The 24,139-nt window shown below is 46.5% G+C and overlaps 1 protein-coding gene across 1 annotated transcript in view; it reads left to right on the top strand.

Moving 5' to 3' along the window:
• The first annotated feature begins 4,154 nt into the window (after positions 1-4,154).
• Positions 4,155-24,139, top strand: part of Ceacam20 (CEA cell adhesion molecule 20) — a 30,571-nt gene continuing 10,586 nt past the window's right edge. The window contains exons 1-8 of the mRNA XM_085841021.1: positions 4,155-4,206; positions 6,430-6,516; positions 9,034-9,312; positions 10,752-11,033; positions 13,223-13,501; positions 15,114-15,392; positions 17,225-17,342; positions 17,538-17,626. Coding sequence (XP_085697147.1) covers positions 4,155-4,206; positions 6,430-6,516; positions 9,034-9,312; positions 10,752-11,033; positions 13,223-13,501; positions 15,114-15,392; positions 17,225-17,342; positions 17,538-17,626 — 1,465 coding nt within the window. The remainder of the gene's footprint in view (positions 4,207-6,429; positions 6,517-9,033; positions 9,313-10,751; positions 11,034-13,222; positions 13,502-15,113; positions 15,393-17,224; positions 17,343-17,537; positions 17,627-24,139) is intronic.

The raw sequence follows: 24,139 nt of genomic DNA, 5'->3' as shown, positions 1-24,139 counted from the left end.
CGGTGCGTCGGTGGCCCGCTTTTGACCCCCTTTTCTTCTCGGGGGGAGAGGCCCAATTCAGAGATCAGGACAATTGTGTTGTCTTAATAGCTCCCAACAGCTCCCAGCAACAGCCAATTGTTTTAAAGGGCAACAATAGCCCCCCAATCAGATGTGTGCTGAGCTGACAACCCACCTCCTTGCTTGTTTGCTTGCCTCTACAAATGCTTGCTTGAAGCTGGGCTCAGGGCTTCATTGCTGCGTCAGGGTGGGCTGTGAGCCCAAGCTCAACATTGAATAAAAAAGATCCTAGTGTGATTGGAAGGAACCAGCTCCTTGGTGGTCTTTTGGGGTTCATGATACTGAGCAGGCACAACAAGAGGTTTAGTTCATTATTGTCACAGCAGGAAGCATAGTAGCATGCAAGCAGAGGTGGTGCTGATGAGGTGGCTGTGAGTTCTACATCTGTATCCGAAGGCAGCAGGAAGAGACAGAGACACACTAGGCATAGCTTGAGCATCTAAAACCTTAAAGCCTGCCCCCATGGTGACACACGTGTCCTCCAGTAAGGCCATACCTACTTCCTACTGGTACCAATGGGCCAAGCATTCAAACACATGAGTCCATGGGAGCCATTCCTATTCAAACCACCACAGAAACTCATGAGGAAGAAGCCAGTAAGCACTGCTCCTCCATAGCCTTCGCTTCAGTGTCTGCTTCCCCTGGCTTCCTTCCCTCAATGGACTATGACCCAGAATATAAGAGCCAAAGAATCCCAAGTTGCCTTTGATCCTGATCTTTATGACAGCCATAGAATCCTGACTAGGACAGTGAGTGATTATCTTCAGTATTAATTGATACAGGAGGGCCCAGCCCTCTCCCTTTCAGGCAGATGGTCCTGGGCTGAATAAGGAAACTAGCTAAGCATGACCCTATGGGAAGGTCAGAGAGTGAGCCACCAAAAAATATTCCTCCATAGTGCCTGCCTTGAGTTCTCCCAGTGAATGAACTATGACCTGAAAGTATAAGCTAAGCAAATCTTTTTCTCTCCTAAGTTATTTATTTATTTTGTCATGGTGCTTGTCACAGTAGCAAAAGGAAACTATGACACTATATTAACTCTTTCTTCTCACTGTGACCAAATTCTAAATAAAAAGCAACTTTGTGAAGTGCTGTGGTAGCCCTCATACTCATGGTTTAATCCTCATACTTATGGGGCAGGCAAGGCTCTGAGTTCAAGGCCAGCCTGGTCTAGGGAACAAATTCCAGGACATCCAGGGCAACACACAGAGACCTTGTTTTGACAACCCAACCCAACCCAACCCAACCCAACCCAACCCAACCCAACCCAACCCAACCCAACAAAAGAAGCAATTTGGGCTAGGGATACAGCTCAGTTGGTGGCTCTGCTTCCATCCCCACCTGCATCAGCTATAGGTGGGCAGTGCATGCCTGCAATCTCAGCACCTGTGAGATGGTTACAGAAGGATGAAGATTCCTCCTAAGCCATCCTCTGCCACGAAGTGAATATGAGGTCAGAGATCAGAATGGGCTACACAACAGCTTGTCTCCTCCCTCCCTCCCTCCCTCCCTCCCTCCCTCCCTCCTTCTCTCCCTTCCTTCCTTTCTTTTATTTATTTATTTATTTATTTATTTATTTATTTTTATTACGTATTTTCCTCAATTACATTTCCAATGCTATCCCAAAAGTCCCCCATACCCCCCACTTTCCTACCCACCCATTCCCATTCTTTTGGCCCTGGCATTCCCCTGTATTGGGGCATATAAAGTTTGCAAGTCCAATGGGACTCTCTTTCCAGTGATGGCCGACTAGGCCATCTTTCGATACATATGCAGCTAGAGACAAGAGCTCCGGGGTTCTGGTTAGTACATCATGTTGTTCCACCTATAGGGTTGCAGATCCCTTTAGCTCCTTGGATACTTTCTCTAGCTTCTCCATTGGTAGCCCTGTGATCCCCTTCCTTTCTTTTTAAGGCAACTTGATGGGAGAGAAGTTTATATCTGGTTAAGGCCCTAGAGATGCAGTCCTTCAAGGCAGCAAGACATTGTGGATGGCCCTGGTGATGCTTCTATTTTGATGTTAATTCCACTTTCCCAGGAGGGGTTGTTTGGAACAAGGAATGAGTCAGTACTTCATACTCAGATGACTTCTTGTGAACCTTCCCTCGAATGAGTAGATGGATCAATCATTGGTCGAGTAGGCAGGACTTCCGGGTTGGACGGAGGAAGAGAGAAAGAGGAGAGAGTTAGGGGCTTTGTGGATGGGGGACAGTGAGAGGGCAAGATGTAGCTACTAGTGTCTCCTGGCTTATATGGCGAATTGGCCAGGATTTGCCACTGAAGCATTTAGATTTAATATGGTTTACAAGATTAGGATTCTAGTTGTTGCACCCAGCGATTGAGTTATCGTCGTTTCTGAACTAAGTTTGTGTGGCGTTTTCCTTCACGTGGCGGTTAGACTGGGTTCCAGAGAGAAAGGTACAATGGCAATGTGTGGGTTTGCCAGATGTGCACCACAAAGGCCGTGTGGGTTCTGAAGCACGGGGCTGGCGTGGTAACGACCCGCCAGTATGAACTTAGTGAGCTGGGTGTAGAGATTTTGGAGATCCAAGTCAGAGAGTCTCCATGTGATAGGAACTGGCCAGCGAGACCGCTGGGGCTGAGAGTAGCTGGGAGAAGTGCAGGAGCTTGGAGTTCATTTTAATATTTCCCACAACAGTGGGAGCTTGCTGAACTGCTTTTAGTGGCATTTCTGTGGGCCAAGGAAGGAGCAGAGCTTGGAGAAGCCTTACCTCTGTGGTCCTGTGTCAACTAGCTATGCATGCATGATGGTTGGAAAGTCCCAGGACCTTCCAAAACAGTGCTATCATTTAGGAACTGAGTGTCCAAACATACAAGGCTGTAGGGAACATTTCACAGATGGTAATACCTGGTAAGAATTCTACCACAGAGTTAAATCCCCAACCTCTCAACCATAGTAATTAGTAATAATAATTATTAATAATAACAATTATTATTTTAGTTGGGTGTGTGCATATTTACGTGAGTATATACAGTGTGTTTGTACAGACATGTGTGAGTGTGGGTGTCACAGTGTGTGTAACAGTCCTGGGACAGCCTCAAGTGTCTATTCTTTGCATGTCATTGGAAGCGAGGTTGCTCCTTCTTTGCTGCTGTGCACACCAGGCTAGCTTGCCCTTGAGTTCCAGGAAGTCTCTTGGCCCAGGCTCTTTTCTCACCTAGGATGGCTGGGGTTGAAGAAGCGAGTTCTCGTGTCTGGATTTACACACGCTCAGGAGATCTCAGTTCAGGTCTTCATCCTGCAAACCCTTCACCAACCAAGCCATCTCCCCAGCTCTGGGTGCTTAGATTGGCTTATCTTATTTTGCGTGTATGGGTACTCTCCCTGCATGTATGTCTATGCAGTGTATGCAGTATCCGCAGAAGCCAGAGACAGATTTCCAGGGATAGAAGTTACAGATGATTGTGAGCTGAGAGTTGAACTCAGGTCCTCTGAAAAAGCAGTCAGTGCTCTTGACCACTGAGCCATCTCTCCAGCTCTTAGTTTTTATTTCTGAGATAAAAAAAATAAAAAGTCCCACTATGTAACCCATGCTGGTCTCGAACTGCTGACCCTCTTGCCTTGCAAGTGCTGGGACAACAGGTGTGTACCATCTGATTCATATCGTCTTTTCTTTTATACCAAAGATTCTCTTATGCTCTTTCCCACATCCTCAGAGGGCTCTGCTTTCAAGAAGGCTACTTGCCCTCTTGGTCACCTGACCAGGATCCACCCCCACATGCATACTCACTCATTTAATTGATATTTCATGGCTGCTCATGGCCAGCCTGGCAACCGGCCTAGCTTTCCTAAGTTCAGAGTAACTGGCTTTCATTGTCTTTATTAGTGTTGCTGTGGGCCCTAACAGTCTTAGTTCCTGGTCCTTGAGGTTCCAGGGATAGAGAAGGATGACAGTAGCTGGGGGTGGGGACAGGATGGGGGAGGGCAGAGGTGAGGACAAAGTTCCTTCCCTGTTCCCAGCACAGCTGTCCTCATGCTCTGGCAGCTATCCATACTGTGCACTGTGGGACTGGCTGTGTGTGCCAGCCAGGAGAGGGACTACCTGGCACACTGAGGCCAGACACCAGGACTCATGGGGCCTGCTGGCTTCCATGGCTGCTCGTGGACAGTGATCCTTCTCTCAGGTGAATCTGTCCTGCAGACAGACTTTGCTGGGTGGTTGGGTGGCTGGAGGTTGTGTGATTGTGTGTCTGTGTGTGTGTCTGTGTGTAAAAGAGACACAAAGAAAGAGAGACGAGGTAGAAATAAACCAGACATTAAGGAAAAGAAACAAAAAATGGGGAAAAAAAGACCTGAGAGAAATTGTCTTTCTCTCTTGAAGAAATGATAAGGGAGAGAGAGAAAGATAATGAAGAAGGAAAAAGGATGGGAAGAAGAGAGAGAGAGATACAGAGAGAGAGAGAATAGGGAGGGAGAGTAAAAGGGGAGAGAGGAGCAGGGAGAGAAAGAGAAGGGGAAGGATGGAGGAGGGGAGAGAAGAGAAGGGGAGGGAGAGAGAAGGAAAGGGAGGGAGTAGGAGAGGAGGGAGAGAGAGAAATGGGAGAGAGAAGAGGGAGAAAAAGAAGAGGAAGGAGAGAGAGGAGGAGAAGAGACGGAGAAACAGAGGGCAGGGGAGGGAAGGAGACAGAGACAGAGATAGTGGAGTCTGTACCAGAGACAAAACCAGGGAGAGACTGAGATAGATGAGGGAGCAGGGGAGACAAAGGACAAAGAGACAGCAAGAAAACTGAAGAAAAACAGAGGGGAAAGAGAAGAAGATGAGGCAGGGTGGGGGGAAGAAAGGACTCTGATAGACAGATGAATGGGTGTGAGTAGGTGGGACTGTGCCGTCCCAGTGGTCTGCACTGTGGGGTGGATGTGAAATCCAATGAGCATCTGAGATAAAAGGGGCTGCAGAGATGGCACTGGAGTTAAGAGCCCTTGTGCAGCTTTGAAGACCTGAGTTCTGGTTCCAGCATGGTGTAACAAGCCAGACAAGGGCTTCTGCAAGCCTGGAACCTCAGCAGTGTGGGGGTAAACACAGAAGGATCTCTGTAGTTCTTTGGCTGCCAAAAAAATGTGACCTCCAGATTAAGGAAGAGACCTTGTTTCGAAGAAATAAGGTCAAGGGTGTGTGTGGGGGAGTAGGTAGTGACCTTTGGCCTCTATGCATGCACAGACATGAACACCCTCACATATGTGTGCACACACACCACACATGCACATGCATTCACTTGCACATGCATGTTGGGGTTACTAGAGTATTTTAATAAAGCAAAGCACTTCAAGGTGAAGGGCTATTTTTGTGACTTTTGCGATGGGTTCTCCACAGAGATAAGGGCTCAGCTCAGTCTTGCTGTGTGACTCCGAGTCTGATGTGCCCCTCTCTGGGTCAGAGCTTCATGGCTGATGTGAAGGCTGGACAGGCTCCAGGTCCTCCTGAGAGGCTGTTACTGGTTGTGTGTACAAATGTCACTGTGAAGCTTGCTTCCTTCTAGTGGGGATCAAAGTCAGGACAGGAGAAGGAAGCAGGAAGACAGGCTGGGGACTTTCTCTAGAGGAGGTTCTTTCTCATCCAGGCAGGTTGGTGACAAGGTCCACTTTTGGTTTATTTATCCCTGTGACTTCCTTCAATCCTTAGGAGACTTAGGTGAGATGGGATCTGCCCTTATTCCCCTTGACAAGAGGGGCAACTGAGACTCAGAGAGAGCGCGTCACTAGGCCAACTAGGTAACAAAGCTGAGATGGGAACTCTCTGGACCTGTGGCCTATAAGTGCATTGGAGAGAGTGGTAGAGACATGACAAGGGTCAGTGCATCACTATGCTAATGCTAATGAGGGCTTACTGTGTTTGTGTCTTTAAGAATCAAACCTAGGGTGTGTGTGTGCTAAGAAAATGTTCCACTATGTAGTCATGGCCCCAGCCCCTCACTGGGGGATTCTAGGCAGGGGCTCTACCACTGAGCCACGCCCCCAGCCCCTCACTGAGTGTGTTTATATATATGTTTTTGGAAACACAGGGTTTAACTGCATGTCCATAGCTGTCCTGGAATGCACTCTGTAGACCAGGCTGGTCTTGAATTCACAGAGATCCACTTGTCTTTGTTCCCTGAGAGCTGGGATTAAAGACGTGCCATCATGCTAGGCTTCACTTTTGTTGCTGTTTGTTTTATTTTTGTTTCTAGACAGAGGCTTACTATGGGAGTCAGGCTGGCTTCAAACATGCGATCCTCCTGCATCTGACACCTCAGTCCTAGGATCACAGGCCAACACTCCTGTGTGTGATGTTCTCCCCTTGTGAAGACTATAATTAGCCACATCATTTCATTTCTCTTTCCCTCATTGTCTCTCCTCTCTTTCCTTTCCAGCCTTACTTCCGACCACATGGAGCCCCCCAGCTGCTGCCCACTTCATCCACCGTGCCGACCTGCTTAGCAACACCCAGATGGAGAGAGGTATGGTATCTTTGGGCATTTGCCCAGACGCTCCTGATTCATGACAGATTGAGTGATTTGTGAGCACAGAGGTTAAGATCATTATCCATGTGTCTGTCTTCACAGAGGGCAGTAGTGAGGGTTTCTATTGCCTTGATAAAGCTAGCTAGCACAATTAACCCCTTGTTAACTTGACACATGAACACATCGCTATTCGACTAGAACCTTTCCTTTTTCATTTGTCCCCAAGATAGCATATAAATAGCAAGTCCGACAGTGTAAGGCTTCTGGGCCTCATGAGCTCCTAGGCTCCAGAAGACTCGGCACAGAACACGTAGCACATCTCCTGGGCTCAGGCCAGCTCCACCCTCGGTTGTTACTGTACATGGCAGTCATCCCGTGGTACTGACATCAGGGGACTCCAGCCCTGCTGCATGGTTGCCTCAAGTGCTCTCTACAATGTCATTTGAAACCAGCACTACCTGAGTGACTCTGACCAAGTTCAGCTGTCAGCATGAGATGCAGCCTCAGACCCTTCCAGACAACAGATCCAGTGTTCTGACCCTAAGAAAACACTTCCCAGAACACTTTTACCTCAACAATGCTGCTCTCTTAATCACAGCAGATTCTTCAGCCCCAGCTGACTGGCATCCATTGCCCCAGCAAAGCGAAGTTTCTTGTTTGTGGTTCTTGATTCAAAACACGGAGTAACCCCGATAGAGTCTTCCCTGTGAGACTTCACCGTTCCCCATTCAAACCTATAGTCTTCACTGCTCTCAGAATCATCTCAGTTCCTCAAGTGGTTATTAAGTTCTGAGCACTCAATGGCATTCTACCCCAAAGTTCCAGAGTCTTTCTACAACTCTCCATCAAAACATGGTCAGCGCTGGGCGTGGTGGCGCACGCCTTTAATCCCAGCACTTGGGAGGCAGAGGCAGGCGGATTTCTGAGTTCGAGGCCAGCCTGGTCTACAGAGTGAGTTCCAGGACAGCCAGGACTACACAGAGAAACCTTGTCTCGAAAAACCAAAAAAAAAAAAAAACCAAAAAAAAAAAAAAAAAAAAAACATGGTCAGCTTTGTCACAGCAATATCCTAAGACCTGGGGCTGGAGAGGTGGCTCAGAGGTTAAGAGCTCTGACTGCTCTGCCAGAAGTTCCCTGAGTTCAATCCCCAGCAACCACATGGTGGCTCACAACCACCTGTAATGGGATCCGATGCCCTCCTCTGGTGTGTTCAATGACAGCTGCAGTGTACTCATATAAATAAATAAGTAAATACATAAATAAATCTTAAAAAAAATATCCCAAGACCTGGCACTAATTCCTAAAACTCGTAGGGTTTTTATTGCTGTGATAGGACACCATGTCCAAAGAGCCCTAGGGAGTGTGTCTTGGTCACTATGCTATTGCTGTGAAGAGACACCATGACTAACTCTTATATTAAAAAAGATTTATTTATTTATTTATTTATTTATTTATTTATTTATTTATTTATTTATTTATTTAGAGAGGGTTTCTCTGTGTAGCTCTGGCTATCTTAGACTTGTTTTGTAGACCAGGCTAGCATCAAACTCACAGAGATCTGCCTGCCTCTGATTGCTGGGGTCAAAGGCATGCATCACCACAGCTGGCTAAATTAAGCATTTACTTGGAGCTTGCTTATGTGTGTGTGCCCACCTGTGGTGCCCAGAAGAGGGCATCAGAGCCCCTAGTGCTGGAGTTCCAGGTGGTTGTGAACTGCCCAATGTGGGTGCTAGGAATTGAACTCAGGTCCTCTGCGAGGGCAGCAGGTGCTCCTAACCACTGAGCCATCTCATCAGCCTCAGTTACACAAGGATTGTCACCATAACAACCGAAGGGAGGAAGGGTTTATTTTAGCTCGTGGGGTAGGGCGGGATAAGGCAGGAGTGTCAGGAGGCAGCTGCTTCTCACACCTTAGTAGAGCAGAGACAATTCTGGGAGGGAAGCCAAGCTATAACCCTTAAAATTACTCTCCCGGGGATTCACCTCCACCCACCCAACCCCACCACCTCTCAGCTAGCACCAAGAGCTGAGGGCCAGGATCTACGGGAGATATCCTGATGACGCTGTTCATGTCCCACACCCGCTGTACCACTTACACAGCCCCATGTGATGGTGCATGGAGATCAGAAGGAGGATGCAAAGGTTCACACCCAGGGGTGGGGGAGATGGGTCAGGTTAGCAGCACTTGCTACTCTTGCAGAAGTCCTGCACAGCTGCTGTTATCTTCTGCTCCAAGGTAATCCAGTGCCCTCTCCTGGCCTCCATAGGTATTGCACACATATGTGCTTATACGCACACAGAAAACTACACATGAAAAATAAGTTTTTAATAAAAGTTTACATATCCTTCAAGCACACTGGGTTTACTTTGGCTATGTAGTATTGAGCTCAGACCATCTCCAGAATGTCTTTTTGGCCATTCTGGTCCTTTCCAGTCTCATCAGATCCTTTTGTAACTGTCTTGTTCTTCTGTGTCTGTGCATGCCGCCATGACTTTTGCTCTCGCTCTCTGCAGCTCCACTGGCCACGCCCACCCTCACAGTCAATCAGAACATTGTCACAGAGCAGAGGGAAATGGCAGTTTTCTACTGTAACACTAATGATGATAACATCACCATCCACTGGGTCTCCAACAACTCTCTGCTTGTGTTGAATGAGCGCATGAAGCTGTCTGCAGATAACAAGACCCTCACCATCCTCATTGTCCAGCGGGAGGACTCAGGGTCTTACCTGTGTGAAGTGCAGCATGGCTTTGAGGTTCAGAGAAGTGACATTGCCTCTCTGACAGTGAACTGTGAGTCTCCCAGGTTCCTTTACCTGTTGCGGACACCCGCTTCCCTGGCACTTCATTGTCTCAGGCTGTAAAATGCCGTCCCAGAGAGGAGTTACAGAATGAAAGTGAAGTCGAGATGAGGGTCCTTGTCTAATCCAGGGCACAAATGAGCACTGGATTTGATCCCAAGCAAACCCCATAGGAAAAAAATAAACCAAATGTGAGTTTCAAACGGGAAACTGATACTCACATTAGGATTCCATCTGAAATAGCAACTGTAGTGAATTAAAACCAATACATTTATAATAAACCCACCTCCATCAGACCCCACCCCCATCAGACCCCACCCCCATCAGATCCCACCCCCATCAGATCCCACCCCCATCAGATCCCACCCCCATCAGATCCCACCCCCATCTGATCCCACTTCCATCTGATCCCCACCTCCATTTGATCCCACATTCATCAGATCCCCACCTTCATCAGATCCCACCTCCATCAGATCTCACCTCCATCAGATTCCCACCTCCATCAGATCCCACCTCCATCAGATCTCACCTCCATCAGATTCCCACCTCCATCAGATCCCACCTCCATCTGATCCCACCTCCATCAGATCCCACCTCCATCAGATCCCACCTCCATCTGATCCCACCTCCATCAGATCCCACCTCCATCAGATCCCACCTCCATCAGATCCTACCTCCATCTGATCCTACCTCCATCAGATCCCACCTCCATCAGACACCACCTCCATCAGATCTCACCTCCATTTGATCCCACCTCCATCTGATCCTACCTCCATCAGATCCCACCTCCATCAGACACCACCTCCATCAGATCCCACCTCCATTTGATCCTCACCTCCTCAGGATCCCACTACCATCAGATTTTACCTCCATCGAATCTCTACCTCCATCAGATAGCACCACCATCAGATCCCCATCTCCTCAGGATCCCATTTCCATCAGATTCCCACCTTCATCAGGATCCCACCTCCATCAGATCCCACCTCCATCTGATCCCACCTCCATCAGATCCTACCTCCATCTGATCCTACCTCCATCAGATCCCACCTCCATCAGACACCACCTCCATCAGATCTCACCTCCATTTGATCCCACCTCCATCTGATCCTACCTCCATCAGATCCCACCTCCATCAGACACCACCTCCATCAGATCCCACCTCCATTTGATTCTCACCTCCTCAGGATCCCACTACCATCAGATTTTACCTCCATCGAATCTCTACCTCCATCAGATAGCACCACCATCAGATCCCCATCTCCTCAGGATCCCATTTCCATCAGATTCCCACCTTCATCAGGATCCCACCTCCATCAGATCCATACCACCCTTGTAATTAAATGGAGAAGAAAGCATTACCTATAGTATGCCCCCATAAGTGATCTGACGATGATTCTAAGGCCTCTTCCATGCTTGTTCCCACCCTCTCAGATGGTCCTGACCCTGTATCAATCAAGCTGGACTCAGGAGTAGCTGCTGGGGATGTGGTGGAGGTGATGGAAGGCAACACTGTGAACTTCAGGGTGGAAGCACAGTCCTCCCCTAACCCTGTCTATGCCTGGTATCTCCCGAGCGACTTCATCCAGCCCCCTATCACAGGAACATTCACAATCTATGCTGTGTCCAGGGAACATGAGGGCATGTACAGGTGCCTGGTGTCCAACCCTGTCACCAACTTGTCCCGCCTAGGTGTGGTCAAAGTCCAAGTGCTTGGTGAGTGTTATTTCCTGGTTTCTCTTTTGCTTCTTTAAGAAATCAGAAGCTGAGGATTGACATAGTCTGGGATTTTAGGGGAACTCTTTGATTACCTGGGTGGGTATGGAGTCTTGATGGTGTTTTTAAGAAACAGGCAGTGGTAATTGGTACACTCTTAAGTAAAAGCTGGAACTCCAGTCCCACCTCAGTTTTTGAGGAAGAACCAGAGGTCGGATGATTTTCCATGTGAAAGGTGTCAGGGCGTGGTTCTTAGTGCAGGAAAGGACGCAACTCCAGCTTGGCACATATTCAAGACCTTCTTAGCTCTCTGTGGGTACCCATGGTTTGATTCTTTGAGTAAGAAGGAGTTGTGTGTCTATATAGGTATATACACTAGGAGACTGATTATAAGCACAGGCCACCCTCACACATATAACAGGCACATACAACTTATATACAACACATACACATAGCAACACAACACATACACATACGTCAGGCATATGACAGTCATAGAAGACACAAATACATATAACACACACATACTCAATACAAAACACAGAGCAAGCATATCAGAGGCATACACTGAGCCATACCCACTGAGCCATTTCACCACCTAAATTAAAACAAACAGAACAAACAAAAAAACAAACAAACCCAAATAACTTCAAGGCTACATAGTGAGTTCAAGGCCAGTGTGTGTAACCTGTGTTACTGTGTGTAACAGTGTGAGGCCCTGTTCCAGAATACCACTGAGTTCTTGTAGATTGAGTCCTTGGTAGATTGTCTGTTTACAATCCCCCAGTGAGGGGCTGGGGGCGTGGCTCAGTGGTAGAGCCCCTGCCTAGAATCCCCCAGTGAGGGGCTGGGGATGTGGCTCAGTGGTAGAGCCCCTGCCTAGAATCCCCCAGGGAGGGGGCTGGGGGCATGGCTCAGTGGTAGAGCCCCTGCCTAGAATCCCCCAGGGAGGGGGCTGGGGGCATGGCTCAGTGGTAGAGCCCCTGCCTAGAATCCCCCAGGGAGGGGGCTGGGGGCATGGCTCAGTGGTAGAGCCCCTGCCTAGAATCCCCCAGTGAGGGGCTGGGGGCGTGGCTCAGTGGTAGAGCCCCTGCCTAGAATCCCCCAGGGAGGGGGCTGGGGGCATGGCTCAGTGGTAGAGCCCCTGCCTAGAATCCCCCAGGGAGGGGGCTGGAGGCGTGGCTCAGTGGTAAAGCCCCTGCCTAGAATCTTCCAGTGAGAGGCTGGGGGCGTGGCTCAGTGGTAGAGCCCCTGTCTATAATCTCTCAGTGAGGGGCTGGGGGTGTGGCTCAGTGGAAAAGCACTTGTTTAGAATTTAGGAGTCTCTAGGTCGAGTCCCTGATACTACAAAACAAACAACATAAAATATATAGACCCAGGCAACATACATATACATACCATACATATAGCCGTCTCCAATAAAACATGTAAAGAACACGCAATATGTACCATAACATATGCAATATCACAGATATAGAAAACACACTCAGATACAAGATGTGTGTGTGTGTGTGTGTGTAAACACAGAGTGCGTGTGCATTCTGTTCATACAATTCACAATCATAACACACACATAACACAACATATAAACCAGGCACAAAATTAACAGTCCCCATAAACACACCCCAATTCCACAAAATCTTCTCCCACACAAAACACGTAACATTCTTTTTTTAATTTTTTTTTTTTTTTTGGTTTTGGTTTTTCGAAACAGGGTTTCTCTGTGTAGCCCTGGCTGTCCTGGAACTCACTCTGTAGACCAGGCTGGCCTCGAACTCAGAAATCTGCCTGTCTCTGCCTCCCAAGTGCTGGGATTAAAGGTGTGCGCCACCACCGCCTGGCAACACGTAACATTCTTTTACTACTGTCATGCATACCTACTCATCCACAAAAGCCACCCGTGTTCTACATATAAGCTCTGTGGTCCAGTCCTTAACACACACATGCTCTCTCACACACACACACCCCTGGAAAACTCAGGGTTGTTTTTATTTTGGTTGGTTTGATACATGATTTCACTATATAGCCTAGCTGACCTGTAACTTGCTATGTAGATCAAGCTGGCCCTGAACTCACAGGGATGCACCTGCCTCCCAAGTCCTGGGATTGAAGGCCTGTGCCACCTCTGGCAGTGTAGGAGTCTTAGGAATCCTTCCTTGATCTAAACCTGTATCTCTGTGTGTTTCCAGAAAAAGTGACTGCACCGAATATCGAGTTCCCAACCTTGGCCCTTGTGGAGAACGCCACCTCTGTGACGCTGACCTGCAAAACCAGCCACCAGAGGGTTGGTGTCCATTGGTTTCTAAAGGGTCAGCCACTCAGGCCTAGTGAGCGCCTGACACTGTCATCCCAAAACAGAACCTTGACCATCCATGGCCTTCAGAGAGATGATATTGGGCCTTATGAGTGTGAGGTGTGGAACTCGGGTAGCCAGGCACGCAGCGTCCCCCTGAAGCTCACCATCAACTGTGAGTGGTGGGGTCTGGGGTCTCTGCCTCCTCCCTCCCTCCCTCCCTCCCTTTGTCTTTTCCCTATGCCCACCTTTTTAAGGAGTCAATTCTTTCTGGATGCGTGCTACACACTTATAATCCCAGCACACAGGAGGTTGAGACAGGAGGATTACAAATTTGAGATCAGCAATGATCTGAAAAGGCAAACACATAAAAGCAACAACAACAACAACAAAAAAAAAAAAAAAAAGAGAAGAAAGGATAGAGAGGGAAAAGAGAAACCTAACCTTTTAAGTGGTCAACCCATCACCTAGAGGGCTTCAGCCCTTTGGCAACCTTCTCTCTTCAAAAATTTACATCATGATTCGTAACAGTAGCAAAATTACTGTTATGAAGTAGCAATGGAATAATTTTATGGTGGTGGTGGTGGTGGTGGGGTCACCACAGCATGAGGAACTGTAAGAGTTGCAGCATTGGGAAGGAAGGTTGGGAACCACTGAACTTCAAGCTGTTTGCGTGCGAGGCATGGATCTGCAGGTTGGGCAGGTCTGTCTCAGGCATTATGCAATGTGTAGTGTAGCAGATAGACCCTAAAGAGATAAACAAGGGCCAGCACGATGGCTCAGGGTGTTGAGGTGCTTGCCCCAAAGCCTGACCACTTGAGTTCATTCCTTAGGAGTCACAGAGTGAAAGGAGAAAACCAGCTCCTGCAAGTCATCCCCTGCATGCATGCCACATGCATGTCATGCCACATGCATGTTCCTCACCACAGAGATGAGAGTCTGAGAAACTAGATAAGGGAGACAACTGCACCAGCCCCCCCCCCATATGTGAACACATGCGTACCCACAATTTCAAACAAAAGTCAAAGCTGGGTGTGGTGGCACAGACCTACCTAGCACTCTGGAAGCTGAGACAGGTGGATCTCTGTGAGTTCAAGACCGTCATAGTCTACATAGTGGGTTCCAGGACAGCCAGGGCTACACAGAGAGACCTTGTAAATCAATCAATCAATCAATCAATCAATCAATCAACCAACCAACCAATCAATCATTGAAGACAAAACAAAATAACAGAACCCAGGAGAGCCTGTGTTTTCCAGGTGAAAGCTGGAATTCCTTTAGTTTAAACCAAGGAGGAAAGCTAAGCCACCTGTGGTTGTACTTGGCTACAATCCTAGTATTCAAGACATGGAGGCTGGGGAGTCAGGAGTTCAAGGTCATTCTTGGCTAAAGAGTGAGTTTGAGAATAGCCTTTGCTCTTTGAGTCTGCCGCAAAACAAATTAAAACCAACCAGAAACCAAAAGACTGCCAGGCAGTGGTGGTGCAACCCTTAATCCCAGCACTCAGCAGACAGAGGCAGGAGGATCTCTCTGAGTTTGAGGCCAGCCTGGTCTACAGAGTGAGTTCCAGGACAACCAGGGCTACACAGAGAAACCCTGTCTCGAAAAACAAACAAGCAAACAAACAAATGAAATCCATAAGTACCAAAATAACAACGATGACGATAACAACAGCATAAACCTCCAAAGCAAAACACAAGCAAAAGAAACAGGAAAAGCAGAAAAGAAAAAAAAAATCTGGTAATTTTGCCTGTGGCATTGGAGGCTCACGATGTGTGACTTTGCAGATGGCCCCGACCGAGTGGAAATCACCCAGGGGCCAGCGTCTGGAGTGGTCAGCACCATTGAGGCAATGCTCAACTCCAGCCTGACCCTGCATTGCCGGGCTGAATCCATACCAGGTGCCAGGTATCACTGGACCCATGAACACTCCTCTAAGGTGCTTGATGGGGAGCAGCTGAGCATCAAGGCACTGAGGCAGGAGCATCAGGGCATTTACAGCTGTACAAGCTCCAATGATGTCACCGGCCTGGCCCGATCTGCCTCTGTCCTGGTCATGGTGGTAGGTGAGTTGCTTAATGTTCCTTTCTGGATCTGGAATCCATCTGGTTTTTCCCCATGTGGCTCTAGCCACCTGCCTCTCTTCTATCATGGCCTGGAGTGTGACAGTGACTTGCTAGATTTCCAGTCCAGAGTCACAGAATCCCAACACCTCATGCTCGGACAGCCTGTACTTTCTACTGTGTGTTCCAGAAACTTCTTTGAGTTGTTTGAATCTTAATTTTCTTACCAGTAAATGGTTTTTTGCTGTTACTTAAAATGTTCTTTAATTATATGGATGTGTGTCTAGATGTGTGGGTATGTGCACATGAATGCATGTGCCCTCAGCGGCCAGAAGAAGGTGGCAGACTGTCTGATGCTGGAGATATAGGCAGCTGTGAGTTGCCAGACCTGTGTACTGGGAAATTGAGGTTGGGTCCTCTTCAAAAGCTGTACGTGCCCTTAACCGCTGAGCCATTCCTGCAGTCTTACGATACTACTTTTTCTGTGACAGGTTCTCTCTGTGTAGCCTAGGCTGGTCCTAGACCTTACCTTTCCTTTTCCCTCTCCCTTTCCCTCTCCCCCTCCCCCTTCCCTCCCCCTCCCCCTCTCTTCCCCCTCTCCCCTCCCCTCCCCCTCCCCCTTCCTTCCTCCTCCTCCTCCTCTTCTTCTTCTTCTTCTTCTTCTTCTTCTTCTTCTTCTTCTTCTCTCTCTCTCTCTCTCTCTCTCTCTCTCTCTCTCTCTCTCTCTCTCCTCCCCTTCCTTCCTTCCTTCCTTCCTTCCTTCCTTCCTTCCTTCCTTCCTTTCTTTTTTCGAGGCAGGGCTGATTGAAGGCATATGCCACCACCCTTGGCATGTGGCTCCCAACTTTTGGTCTTCCTGTGTCAGCCTCCTGAGCACTAAGAAAACAGTCATGCACCACTAGCCCTGTCTATGATGGCTGCATTCTAGAATTGCTTAGAGAGACAATGGATCTTGGATATAACCTGAGAAAAAGGGAGAGAGCCCACAGTTAATATACTAATTACAGTGAAGTCTTATAATAAGGGAGAGAGGGGAGAGAGAGCGAGTGAGCTCTATTTCAAACACATCATTGCTGATTCACGAATAGAGCTCTCTGTCTCTGTCTCTCTGCCTCTCTCTGTCTCTCTTTTGCTCTCTCTCTCTCTCTCACACACACACACATACACACGGAGAATGACAGAAAGATAGACTGGCAGACAGAGATCCCAGAAAGATCTATCTTAATACTCAACAAACCAAGGCCACTTCCTCAAACCCTGAGCCATCATCCCTCTGCAAAAGGCTTAGACAGAAATGGATGGGCAAACATCAGGCCATTGTGGAGCCAGCTGCCCCACATCAGGCATGACTAGGTGCAGTGTCTTCTCATCCCTGCAACATCATCTACAGTGGGTACCACTTTCCTCATTGTCAATAAGAAAATTCAGTTCTGGAGTGAATTTATCTACTTAGAATCACACTGCCCTAGAGTCAACCGGCTTTATCTGAGGGACATCCAAGTTTCTGTTACCAAAATCCCTTTCCTCACTCCATGCCTTGACCTACCCAAATAACCAGTTCTGCCATATATATACTGATCAATTCTTGCTCCATCAACTGAAGACATGCTTGATGCACAGAGAGGTTGATTAGCATGCCCAGTGTCACACAGTTGGGGGATTTGAACACAAGCCAATGTGCTCTGGGGAGGATTCCACACACTGTTAATTGCTGAGTTAATGGCTGGAGAACAAATTCCTCAGTCAGTGAAGATAAAGAAGCCAGACACTCTGGAATGGGGCTGGGGATAGGAAGAGTGTTCCCTGCTTATTCTTGATTTTATCTCTTGGCCGAGGTCTCCAGTCATCCTCTATGTCTCCTGGAGCCATCGCTGGCATCGTTATCGGGACCCTGGTTGCCATTGCATTGGTGATAGGTCTGGGCTACTTCCTCTACAGCACAAAGGACAGATGGTAATGAGTGAGGGATCTGGAAAGACTTTCAGGGGCAAGGAGGCATGGCGTTGAACTCTATCTGTGCACCCTGGGAATTCAGGATATTTTGGGTCATTGCCCAAGAGCAGACAAGATGGGGGTAAGGAACATGACAGCGTCTATGGAAATTGGCCAGAACCCGACCCATGAGATTATGAGGGATATGTGTTTCAGGACCCGCAGGAGATCAGCCAGTGATACAACGAGCTCTAATACCATACCACCCACCTCTGTGATGCAGAGAACCCCGGAGTCCAGACACAGTAAGTGACTCCACAGTCTGTGTTCTTGCAGTGGTGAGGGGTGAGTGGGAGCTGCTATGGGAAGCCTAGGACTCTCCTTCTGGTTTAGGCCCAGGTCACTGGCAGGTTCCAGGGAAGCTTTGTCCGCCCTGAGATGCACCACTGTTCCCATTAACCTTGTGCTCTCTCTCTCTCTCTCTCTCTCTCTCTCTCTCTCTCTCTCTCTCTCCCTCTCCCTCTCCCTCTCCCTCTCTCTCCCTCTCCCTCTCCCTCTCCCTCCCTCCCTCCCTCCCTTCTCTTTTCCTTCCCATTCCCTCTCCTTTTCTTTCTCTTCTCTCTCCCCTCCCTCCCATACCCAGCCTGGTGAACTCTAGACATGCTCTGAGCCTGTTCTTTTTTTCAATTGTGTGTGTGTGTGTGTGTGTGTGTGTGTGTGTGTGTGTGTGTGTGCATTTCTTCTCTCCTCCCCCTCTCTTTGAGACAAGATATCACTGTGTACCCTGGCTATCCTGGAAGTTACCATGGTAGATGAAGCTGGCCTTGAACTCACAGAGACCCACTTGCCTCTGTCTCCTGGGTGCTGGGATTACAGGCATTTGACACCCTGGCCAGCTCCATTCTTTCTCCACTTCAACACGGTGCCTTGGTGCCCTCTATTGATGGATATAGTCAATGAAAAACAACTTGGGATGTCTGCTGTCTGTGAATCTAGGATTCTGAAAGGAGGATCCACAGAACTCAGAAGGCTCTTTAGAAATTAGTGTCTAGACGAGACTCAACTCTTTTCCCTTTCCTTCCTTCCTTCCTTCCTTCCTTCCTTCCTTCCTTCCTTCCTTCCTTCCTTCCTTCCTTCCTTCCTTCCCCTCTCTCTCTCTCTTCTCTCTCTCTCTCTCTCTTTCTTAGATATTTTCTTCATTTACATTTCAAATGCCTTTCCTAGTTTCCTCTCTGAAAATTCCCTATCCCCTCACTGCCCACCCCCCCCACTCCCCAACCTACCTATTCCCGCTTCCTGGCCCTGGCATTCCCCTATACTGAGGCATAGAATCTTCAAAAGACCAAGGGCCTCTCCTCCCATTGATAGGCCATCCTCTGTTACATATGCGGCTAGAAACATGAGTTCCACTATGTGTTTTCTTTGATTGGTGGTTTAGTCCCAGGGAGCTCTGGGGGTACTGGTTAGTTCATTTTGTTGTTCCTCCTATAGGGCTGCAGACCCCTTCAGCTCCTTGGGTCCTTTCTCTAGCTCCTTTATTGGGGACTCTGTGCTCTATCCAATAGATGACTGTGAGCATCCACTTCTGTATTTGCCAAGCACTGGCATAGCCTTACAGGAGACAGCTATATCAGGGTCCTGTCAGCAAAATCTTGTTGGCATCTGCAATACTGTCTGGGTTTGGTGGTTGTTTATGGGATGGGTCCCCAGGTGGGGCAGTCTCTGGATGGTCCTTCCTTCTGTCTCAGCTCTAAACTTTGTCTCTGTAAATCCTTTCATGGATATTTTGTTCCCCATTCAAAGAAGGAATGAAGTATCCACACTTTGTTCTTCCTTCTTCTTGAGCTTCATGTGTTTTGCAAATTGTATCTTGGGTATTCTGAGTTTCTGGGCTAATATCACCTATCAGTGAGTGCATATCATGTGTGTTCTTTTGTGATTGGGTTACCTCACTCAGGATGATATCCTCCAGATCCATCCATTTGCCTAAGAATTTCATAAATTCATTGTTTTTAATAGCTGAGTAGTACTCCATTGTGTAAATGTACCACACTTTCTGTGTCCATTCCTCTGTTGAGGGACATCTGGGTTCTTTCCAGCTTCTGGCTATTATAAATAAGGCTGCTATGAACATAGTGGAGCATGTGTCCTTATTACAAGTTGGAACATCTTCTGGGTATATTCTGGATTTTCCAGTAGTACTATGTTCAATTTTCTGAGGAACTGCCAGACTGATTTCCAGAGTGGTTGTGCCAGCTTGCAATCCCACCAACAATGGAGGAGTGTTCCTCTTTCTCCACATCCTCGCCAGCATCTGCTGTCACCTGAATTCTTTTTTTTAAAATTTTTTTATTATGTATTTTCCTCAATTACATTTCCAATGCTATCCAAAAAGTCCCCAATACACTCCCCCCCCCAGTCCCCCACCCACCCACCCCCACCCCTTGGCCCTGGCATTCCCCTGTACTGGGGCATATAAAGTTGGCAAGTCCAATGGGCCTCTCTTTCCAGTGATGGTCGACTAGGCCATCTTTTGATACAAATGCAGCTAGAGTCAAGAGCTCTGGGGTACTGGTTAGTTCATAATAATGATCCACCTATGGGGTTGCAGTTCCCTTTAGCTCCTTGGGTACTTTCTCTAGCTCCTCCATTGGGGGCCCTGTGATCCATCCAATAGCTGACGGTAGCATCCACTTCTGTGTTTGCTAGGCCCCAGCATTGTCTCACAAGAAACAGCTATATCTGGGTCCTTTCAGCAAAATCTTGCTAGTGTATGCAATGGTGTCAGCGTTTGGAAGCTGATTATGGGATGGATCCCTGGATATGGCAGTCTTTAGATGGTCCATCCTTTCTTCACAGCTCCAAACTTTATTTCTGTAACTCTTTCCATGGGTGTTTTGTTCCCAATTCCAAGAAGGGGCACAGTGTCCACACTTTGGTCTTCATTCTTCTTGAGTTTCATGCGTTTAACAAATTGTATCTTATATCTTGGGTATCCTAAGTTTTTGGACTAATATCCACTTATCAGTGAGTACATATTGTGTGAGTTCCTTTGTGAATATGTTACCTCACTCAGGATGATGCCCTCCAGATCCATCCATTTGCCTAGGAATTTCATAAATTCATTCCTTTTAATAGCTGAGTAGTACTCCATTGTGTAAATGTACCACATTTTCTGTATCCATTCCTCTGTTGAGGGGCATCTGGGTTCTTTCCAGCTTCTGGCTATTATAAATAAGGCTGCTATGAACATAGTGGAGCATGTGTCCTTCTTACCGGTTGGAACATCTTCTGGATATATGCCCAGGAGAGGTATTGCTGGATCCTCTGGTAGTATTATGTCCAATTTTCTGAGGAACCGCCAAACTGATTTCCAGAGTGGTTGTACCAGCTTGCAATCCCACCAACAATGAAGGAGTGTTCCTCTTTCTCCACATCCTCGCCAGCATCTGCTGTCACCTGAATTTTTGATCTTAGTCATTCTGACTGGTGTGAGGTGGAATCTCAGGGTTGTTTTGAGTTGCATTTCCCTGATGATTAAGGATGTTGAACATTTTTCAGGTGCTTCTCTGCCATTCGGTATTCCTCAGGTGAGAATTCTTTGTTCAGTTCTGAGCCCCATTTTTTAATGGGGTTATTTGATTTTCTGGAGTCCACCTTCTTGAGTTCCTTATATATATTGGATATTAGTCCCCTATCTGATTTAGGATAGGTAAAGGTCCTTTCCCAATCTGTTGGTGGTCTTTTTGTCTTATTGACGGTGTCTTTTGCCTTGCAGAAGCTTTGCAACTTTATGAGGTCCCATTTATCGATTCTCAATCTTACAGCACAAGCCTTTGCTGTTCTATTCAGGAATTTTTCCCCTGTACCCATATCTTCGAGGCTTTTCCCTACTTTCTCCTCTATAAGTTTCAGTGTCTCTGGTTTTATGTGGAGTTCCTTAATCCACTTAGATTTGACCTTGGTACAAGGAGATAGGAATGGATCAATTCGCATTCTTCTACATGATAACCGCCAGTTGTGCCAGCACCATTTGTTGAAAATGCTGTCTTTTTTCCACTGGATGGTTTTTGCTCCCTTGTCAAAGATCAAGTGACCATAGGTATGTGGGTTGATCTCAGGGTCTTCAATTCTGTTCCATTGGTCTACTTGTCTGTCGTTATACCAGTACCATGCAGTTTTTATCACAATTGCTCTGTAGTACAGCTTTAGGTCAGGCATGGTGATTCCACCAGAGGTTCTTTTATCCTTGAGAAGAGTTTTTGCTATCCTAGGTTTTTTGTTGTTCCAGATGAATTTGCAGATTGCCCTTTCTAATTCGTTGAAGAAATGAGTTGGAATTTTGATGGGGATTGCATTGAATCTGTAGATTGCTTTTGGTAAGATAGCCATTTTTACAATGTTGATCCTGCCAATCCATGAGCATGGGAGGTCTTTCCATCTTCTGAGATCTTCTTTAATTTTTTTCTTCAGGGACTTGAAGTTCTTGTCATACAAATCTTTCACTTCCTTAGTTAGAGTCACGCCAAGGTATTTTATATCATTTGTGACTATTGAGAAGGGTGTTGTTTCCCTAATTTCCTTCTCTGCCTGTTTATCCTTTGTGTACAGAAAGGCCTTTGACTTGCTTGAGTTAATTTTATATCCAGCTACTTCACCGAAGCTATTTATCAGGCTTAGGAGTTCTCTGGTGGAATTTTTAGGGTCACTTATGTATACTATCATGTCATCTGCAAAAAGCGATATTTTGACGTCTTCTTTTCCGATTTGTATCCCCTTGATCTCCTTTTGTTGTCGAATTGCTCTGGCTAGGACTTCAAGTACAATGTTGAATAGGTAGGGAGAGAGTGGGCAGCCTTGTCTAGTCCCTGATTTTAGTGGGATTGCTTCCTGCTTCTCACCATTTACTTTGATGTTGGCTACTGGTTTGCTGTATATTGCTTTTATCATGGTTAGGTATGGGCCTTGAATTCCTGATCTTTCCAAGACTTTTATCATGAATGGGTGTTGGATTTTGTCAAATGCTTTTTCAGCATCTAACGAGATGATCATGTGGTTTTTGTCTTTGAGTTTGTTTATATACTGGATTACGTTGATGGATTTTCGTATATTGAACCATCCTTGCATCCCTGGGATGAAACCTACTCGGTCAGGATGGATGATTGTTTTGATGTGTTCTTGAATTTGGTTAGCGAGAACTTTATTGAGGATTTTTGCATCAATATTCATAAGGGAAATTGGTCTGAAGTTCTCTATTTTTGTTGGGTCTTTATGTGGTTTAGGTATCAGAGTAATTGTGGCTTCATAGAATGAGTTGGGTAGAGTACCTTCTGATTCTATTTTGTGGAATAGTTTGTGAAGAACTGGGATTAGATCTTCTTTGAAGGTTTGATAGAACTCTGCACTAAACCCATCTGGTCCTGGGCTTTTCTTGGTTGGGAGACTATTAATGACTGCTTCTATTTCTTTGGGGGATATGGGACTGTTTAGATCATTAACCTGATCTTGATTTAACTTTGGTACCTGGTCACCTGAATTCTTGATGTTAGCCATTCTGACTGGTGTGAGATAGAATCTCAAGGTTGTTTTGATTTGCATTTCCCTGATGGTTAAGGATGTTGAACATTTTTTCAGGTGCTTCTCAGCCATTCAGTAGTCCTCAGTTGAGAATTCTTTGTTTAGCTCTGTACCCCATTCTTTAATGGGGTTATTTGGTTTTCTGGAGTCCAACTTCTTGAGTTCTCTCTCTATATTGGATAATAGTTCCCTATCTGATTTAGAATTGATAAAGATATTTTCCCAACTGTTGGTGGCCTTTTTGTTTTATTGATAATGTCCTTTGCCTTACAGAAGCTTTGCAATTTTATGAAGTCCCATTTGTGAATTCTTGATCTTACAGCACCAGCCATTGCTGTTCTGTTCAGGAATTTTCCCCCTGTACCCATATCTTCAAGGCTCTTCCTCACTTTCTCCTCTATAAGTTTCAGTGTCTCTGGTTTGATGTGGAGTTTCTTGATCCACTTAGACTTGAGCTTTGTACAAGGAGATGAGAATGGATCAATTCGCATTCTTCTACATGATAACCGCCAGTTGAGCCAGCACCATTTGTTGAAAATGCTGTCTTTTTTCCACTGGATGGTTTTAGCTCCCTTGTCAAAGATCAAGTGTCCATAGGTGTGTGGGTTCATTTCTGGGCATTCAATTCTATTCCATTGATCTATCTGTCTGTCTCTGTACTAGTATCATGCAGTTTTTTTTTTTTTTTTAATCACAATTGCTCTGTAGTACACCTTGAGGTCAGGGATGGTGATTCCATGAAAGGTTCTTTCATTGTTGAGAATAGTTTTTGCTATCCTAGGTTTTTTGTTATTCCAGATGAGTTTGCAAATAGCCCTTTCTAACTCTGTGAAGAATTGAGTTGGAATTTTGATGGGGATTGCATTGAATCTGTAGATTGCTTTAGGTTAGACAGCCATTTTTACTATATTAATCCTGGCAATCCATGAGCATAGGAGATCTTTCCATCTTCTGAGGCCTTCTTCCATTTCTTTCTTCAGAGACTTGAAGTTCTTCTCATACAGATCTTTCACTTCCTTAGTTAGAGTCACACCAAGATATATTATATCATTTGTGACTATTGTGAAGTGTGTTGTTTCCCTAATTTCTTTTCCAGCCTGTTTATCCTTTGTGTAGAGAAAGGCCACTGATTTGTTTGAGTTAATTTTATATCCAGCTACTGTACTGAAGCTGTTTACCAAGTTTAGGAGTTCTCTGGTGGAATTTTTGGGGTCACTTATATATACTATCATATCATGTGC

The sequence above is a fragment of the Mus caroli genome, unplaced genomic scaffold, assembly GCF_978045245.1.
Source record: "Mus caroli unplaced genomic scaffold, Mus_caroli_1 scaffold_8, whole genome shotgun sequence".
NCBI classification, from domain to species: domain Eukaryota; kingdom Metazoa; phylum Chordata; class Mammalia; order Rodentia; family Muridae; genus Mus; species Mus caroli.
Note: the sequence above shows the minus strand (reverse complement) of the source record. Positions and strands in the feature narration are given on the sequence as shown.